Source organism: Coregonus lavaretus (assembly GCF_964263955.1).
Source record: "Coregonus lavaretus genome assembly, contig: HAP1_SCAFFOLD_8008, whole genome shotgun sequence".
In the NCBI taxonomy this organism is placed as follows: domain Eukaryota; kingdom Metazoa; phylum Chordata; class Actinopteri; order Salmoniformes; family Salmonidae; genus Coregonus; species Coregonus lavaretus.
Window position 1 is genome coordinate 17,166 of NW_028156967.1, and position 5,071 is coordinate 22,236.

The following is a 5,071-nucleotide window of genomic DNA, read 5'->3' on the forward strand; positions in this document are numbered from 1 at the left end:
TTGAAAGGGAGAGGAAACATCAGCTCGTTCTGGGTGAATCGGGGGCGTTGATACGTTGGTTACGACCGTAACTCCAGTAATCTTGCCCTCCGTGAACGCAGCACGGGTCTGAACTGCACTGTCTGAGGTACTGGCCTGAGACAGAGCGCTCTTCCCGGAAAGCGATTGCGTCATCATGTCATTGACTGACTGAGACTGCCGCTTGGCATGAGACCTCTCCTTTACAGAACTCAGCTGAATCTGAAAAGTGTGATCTCTGACTGACACCACACGGTGGTGCCACAATACCTCTTTACTGGTCTTATGCGGCTGTTCAACGACACACTCAATGTGTGGTGAGCTGCGCTCAGAGCCATGGGCATTGATTCGTTCAGAATATACCGGAGGCGTCCATACCTCGGCTACCTTAGTAGCCCTGGTATTCCCGCTCTCCGTGAACGTCGCACGGGTCTGATCTACACTGACTGAGGCATTAGCCTGCAGTAAGGCGTCACTCCCGGCTAGCGGCTGCGCCTTCATGTCACATTGGGACAGAGGCAACTGCCTACTATGTGAGACCTTTACTACAGAGCTCCTAGGAGTCTGTAGTAAAAAATCTTTACTAGGTGAGCTAAGGCTGTGCCTTGCTACCTTTGCCCTTTTCCTCTCCTGAGCACGCTCAGCTACACACTCTAAGTGGGTTGGGCTGCGCTCAAGATGGTGAGGGAGATTTACCATAGAACGTGAAGTGTTCCGAACCTTATGGAATAAATGTCCTTCTTTGACAATGTCAATGAGAACAATCTCTTTATTCACACAATGTAAAAAACAGTCCTCCACGCCCTGAACAGTGGGGTGGGGGGGAACAGTAGGCCCTTCTGCGACACTCGCCGGGCCGTTCTCCGTCCTCTCCCCCTCGCCTCGTCAGAGGTGCTTGCGCTTCTGGGAGGCCTTCTGGTGCTGCCAAGCTGGTCTCGTGACAACCTCTCTCGTGACAACCTCTCTCGCTGGCGGGACCGTTGCTGCCACCGTCACTGCTGGAGGGGCCGAGCCCGCTCTCCTGCTGTCTGTGGTGTGCGTCTGTCGCCTGGCCCGACGCCTCACTGTAGCTCTACTGGGGGCGTTGGAGGTGGACGGTTTAGCTGGGGCTTTGCTGGACCTCATTGCCAGCGGCAAATGCTTGGCCAGGTGCCTCCTCTCCTCGTCCAGTCTGGCGATTCGTTCTGTCGCATCCTTCACTGCGAGACCAAAAAGGCCCTCGCTGGAGACGGGGGCGTTGAGTAGAGACGCCCTGTCGGTCTCCTTCATGGCCGTCATCGAGAGCCAGAGGTGTCGTTCCGTGACCACGGAGGTGGCCATGGTCCTTCCCGCGCATATGGCAACCGCCTGCGTCAGGTGTAGAATGGCTCCAGAGATTCTGGAGGCCTCCTCCACTTCCTCACTGGTCATCTCCGACCTGCCCGTTGTGAGACGGGACAGGGAGGCCGCGAGGAGGGCGATATTGTTAGCAGCTGCTACGCTCTGGGCTCCCAGCGTAAAGGATTTCTCAGCCAACTGGGCTGTGAACCTATCTCTTTGTGCTGGCAGAGTGGCCTTCTTGGAGGCTACCCAGGGACTCGACCCCGGCACTAGGAACGCCGCCATGGCGCCCTCGAGCCTGGGGATTCCCCTAGCCGCCCACTCATAGCCGCTCACTCTGGTGAAGGGGATATACGCTCTGGCCGGCGAACGCGCCGCCAGAGGTGCCCCCCACGAACCCTCGACATACTTGCCGAGAGAGGGCAAGGCTGGAGCCATAGGCTCAGCTGCCCTCCTTGGCTTGGAGTAAGGGCCGCCCTCCATCAGGTCCACCTCCATAGGAAGGGGAACTGGGGGCAGCACAACCTCGAGTCGTGTGGCAGCCTTCTCAATGAGCCCGGGAAAGTCCGAGCGCAGAGAGGCTACCGCGAAGGACAGGGCTTCTGACCTAGCAGAGCCCATGTCGTCATCGCACAAGGATCCTTCTAACCTCGCGCTTTCAGAATGAAAGGGGGTTTTGAAGGTAGGCGCCAGAGATCTGGATTGTCCCACTGGGATATCCGCCTCGGCGCCTTCCTTGTCATCCTCCGACCCCGCACTGTCCTCTGACGCCTCTGAAGCAGAGAGGAGTGAGGACACTACGTCATCTAGAGGGACGTCCTCCGCAAAAAACGCCCGACGCTGCTGCCTCTCCTTTATGGTAAGGAGGGCGCAGGAGGCGCAATTAGGAGGGATGTCGAGACCATCCTCGGCGTGCTGCGGTCCCAAACACACGAAGCAGAGATCGTGGGGGTCCGAGGTAGCCATGGTGGAACACCGACACAGGGCCCTTAAAAGGGCCTTTGGGGGTGGGAAATTCCCAGGTGTGCTCATGGCGAAAGACGTTGACGGCTGGTAGTCAACGGCGAAAATCTTTCTAGAGTCTTCGTATGGCTTCTTCAGATCTAGTCCAGTCGCTGAAGATAAAGGGAGGCAGATTGATGGAACGGGGTTCCTTATATAGGGACACCTGTACTCCTATTGGCTGTAGGTGTGTGCATAATTTTGCTTCAGGCTGTTCTGCCCTAGGGCAGAGGGTAAACCACTAGGAGCATAGCTCCCCTATGGGGCGGAGCTCCACGATATAGAACTTATAGGCACGTATCATCTAATGCTAGCCTGCTATGGCAAATGAGGCCAAGTAGGTGTTGTTGTTCATGCAAGGCCTCATGTGGGCACAGAATGTCGAAATAGTTGTGTATACACCCACTCAATGTATTGCGGTCATAGAAAGGTACTTTGCGCTTTTGGAGAGCTAGGTGGTTGGCTCTTAAAAGAGCCTTTGGGGGTTGAGTAGTCAAGTTGAAGTCGCAGTAGCGAATTTACTTGGCTTTGACTGCCTTCTCGGTCTTCTTGGGGAGTAGGACTGCCTGGATGTTGGGCAGCACACCACCCTGAGCGATGGTCACACCGCCGAGCAGTTTGTTCAGCTCCTCGTCGTTACGGACGGCCAGTTGCAGGTGACGGGGGATGATACGAGTCTTCTTGTTGTCACGGGCAGCGTTGCCGGCCAACTCCAGGATCTCAGCAGTCAGGTACTCGAGTACGGCGGCCAGGTAGACTGGTGCGCCAGCGCCCACACGCTCGGCGTAGTTGCCTTTGCGCAGCAGCCTGTGCACACGGCCCACGGGGAACTGGAGGCCAGCACGGGATGAACGGGTCTTTGCCTTCGCCCTGGCCTTGCCTCCGGTTTTGCCTCTTCCGCTCATATTGGTAGCTTGAGAAAGTCACAGAAAGTCTGAATGAGCCGCTCGCCACTTCGAGAGCCGTACATATACCTCGCCACAAGAGGCAACGATTGGCCACCGGGCCGGTGTGGCCTTATCCAATTGGAGCGAGGGACAGACAGATGGACAGACAGACAGCCCTAAGCCGGTTCCCACCCACAGGCAGCGAGTGAGAGGCTACTTTGTTTCCCTCCGACTTTGTTACTTTGTGTCATTTCGCGTGAGCGCCAAAATGTCCGAAATGACATCCACACATTATTTCTCTCCAAATGGGAAACAAACAGCTGGTGAGGGTGCACTCTTGAGTTTGAAATCGAAGCCACTATAGTATTGTTATTGTTATTACATGGCACTTGTAACACATCACAGCAGCCTGCCTCTGAACGGGAATAGCCCAGTGGCTCATATATAAAAATGGCTGTTGAGGGTGCACTCGTGAGTTTCAATTCGAAGCCACTATAGTATTGTTATTGTTATTACATGGCACTTGTAACACATCACAGCAGCCTGCCTCTGAACGGGAATAGCCCAGTGGCTCATATATAAAAATGGCTGGTGAGGGTGCACTCGTGAGGTCGAATTTCTGAGCCATTTTGGCCCTCTATTATATGCCTCTCCCTTCGCACACACCCAGAGTGGGACAATGTTGTGTGCGTAAAAGTAGCCTAGTGTGCGTAATTTCTTTTCCACGACAGGTAGTACATGGAAATCAATGCGCTTTCTATGGAAAGAGGTGGGTGGCTCTTAAAAGAGCCTTTTGTGGTACAACATGTGTCGAGTAGAACACTGTTTGTAATAGGTTTACTTCTTCTTGGGGGCTGCCTTCTTGGCCTTGGCTGCCTTGGGCTTGGCGGCTTTGGGCTTGGCTGCCTTTGTAGCCTTCTTGGGGCTCTTGGCTGCCTTCTTGGCCGCTGCGGCGGGCTTCTTCACCTTCTTGGGGCTCTTGGCGGCCTTTTTGGGTGTAGCGGGCTTCTTGGCCTTCTTGGGGGACTTCTTTGCGGCGACGGCCTTCTTGGCTGCTACCTTCTTGGGCTTCTTCGCCGCGGCGGGCTTCTTGGCGGCCACCTTCTTTACTTTGGGGACTGCGGCTTTCTTGGCGGGCTTCTTCGCCTCGACGGCTTTCTTGTTGAGCTTGAAGGAGCCGGATGCACCGGTGCCCTTGGTCTGGACCAGGGTACCCTTGGTGACGAGACTCTTGACTGCGATCTTGACGCGGGAGTTGTTCTTCTCCACGTCGTAGCCGCCTGCCGCCAGCGTCTTCTTGAGTGCGGCCAGGGACACGCCGCTCCTCTCCTTGGAAGCGGTCACAGCCTTGACGATGAGCTCGCCTACGCTGGGTCCCGCTTTCTTGGCCTTGGCTGCTGCCTTCTTCTTGGGTGCCTTTGCCGGCGCGGCGGCGGCGGGTGCTGGTGCGACTTCTGCCATGTCTGTCTGTCGTTTGGTCCGGTACACACACACACACACGGTCTGCGAGGAGTAGTTTGCTGTAGACGCTGTTCTGCGCTATTGAAGCTCCACACCGAGCAGGGGGCTGGCCTTAAACGCGACATGAGAACCATGTAGACTCAAGCCAACCAGCTCGGCTTCTCTGGGCTGGCCAAATGCTCTTTCACTTGTGTTTTCTGTTCGCCTATATCGGCCCAAAAGTCACCGACGGAGCCGTGTTTTTGCTCCAAAAGCGAACGGCCCAGCGAGCAGACTTGTCTCCGTTCAGAATAAAGTCATGTGGGCCGCGGAAGGGCCGTGCATTTTGTTGCGACTCGCTCAAAATCTCACCGTTGGACTGTCGGGTGGAGCGGTGCGCACTG

General features: G+C 55.8%; 2 protein-coding genes across 2 annotated transcripts; both read right to left on the reverse strand.

The window, feature by feature from the left end:
• Positions 1-2,858: 2,858 nt before the first annotated feature.
• Positions 2,859-3,245, reverse strand: LOC311125985 (histone H2A; the record flags this gene model as incomplete). The annotated part of the gene is made up of 1 exon (XM_084200008.1): positions 2,859-3,245. The coding sequence occupies one exon, from the start codon at positions 3,243-3,245 to the stop codon at positions 2,859-2,861; it is 387 nt and encodes a 128-aa protein (XP_084056134.1).
• Positions 3,246-4,064: 819 nt separating this feature from the next.
• LOC311125986 (histone H1-like) lies at positions 4,065-4,688 on the reverse strand (the record flags this gene model as incomplete). The annotated part of the gene is made up of 1 exon (XM_084200009.1): positions 4,065-4,688. One exon carries the CDS (start codon positions 4,686-4,688, stop codon positions 4,065-4,067), a length of 624 nt encoding a protein of 207 aa, XP_084056135.1.
• Between the last annotated feature and the right edge of the window lie 383 nt (positions 4,689-5,071).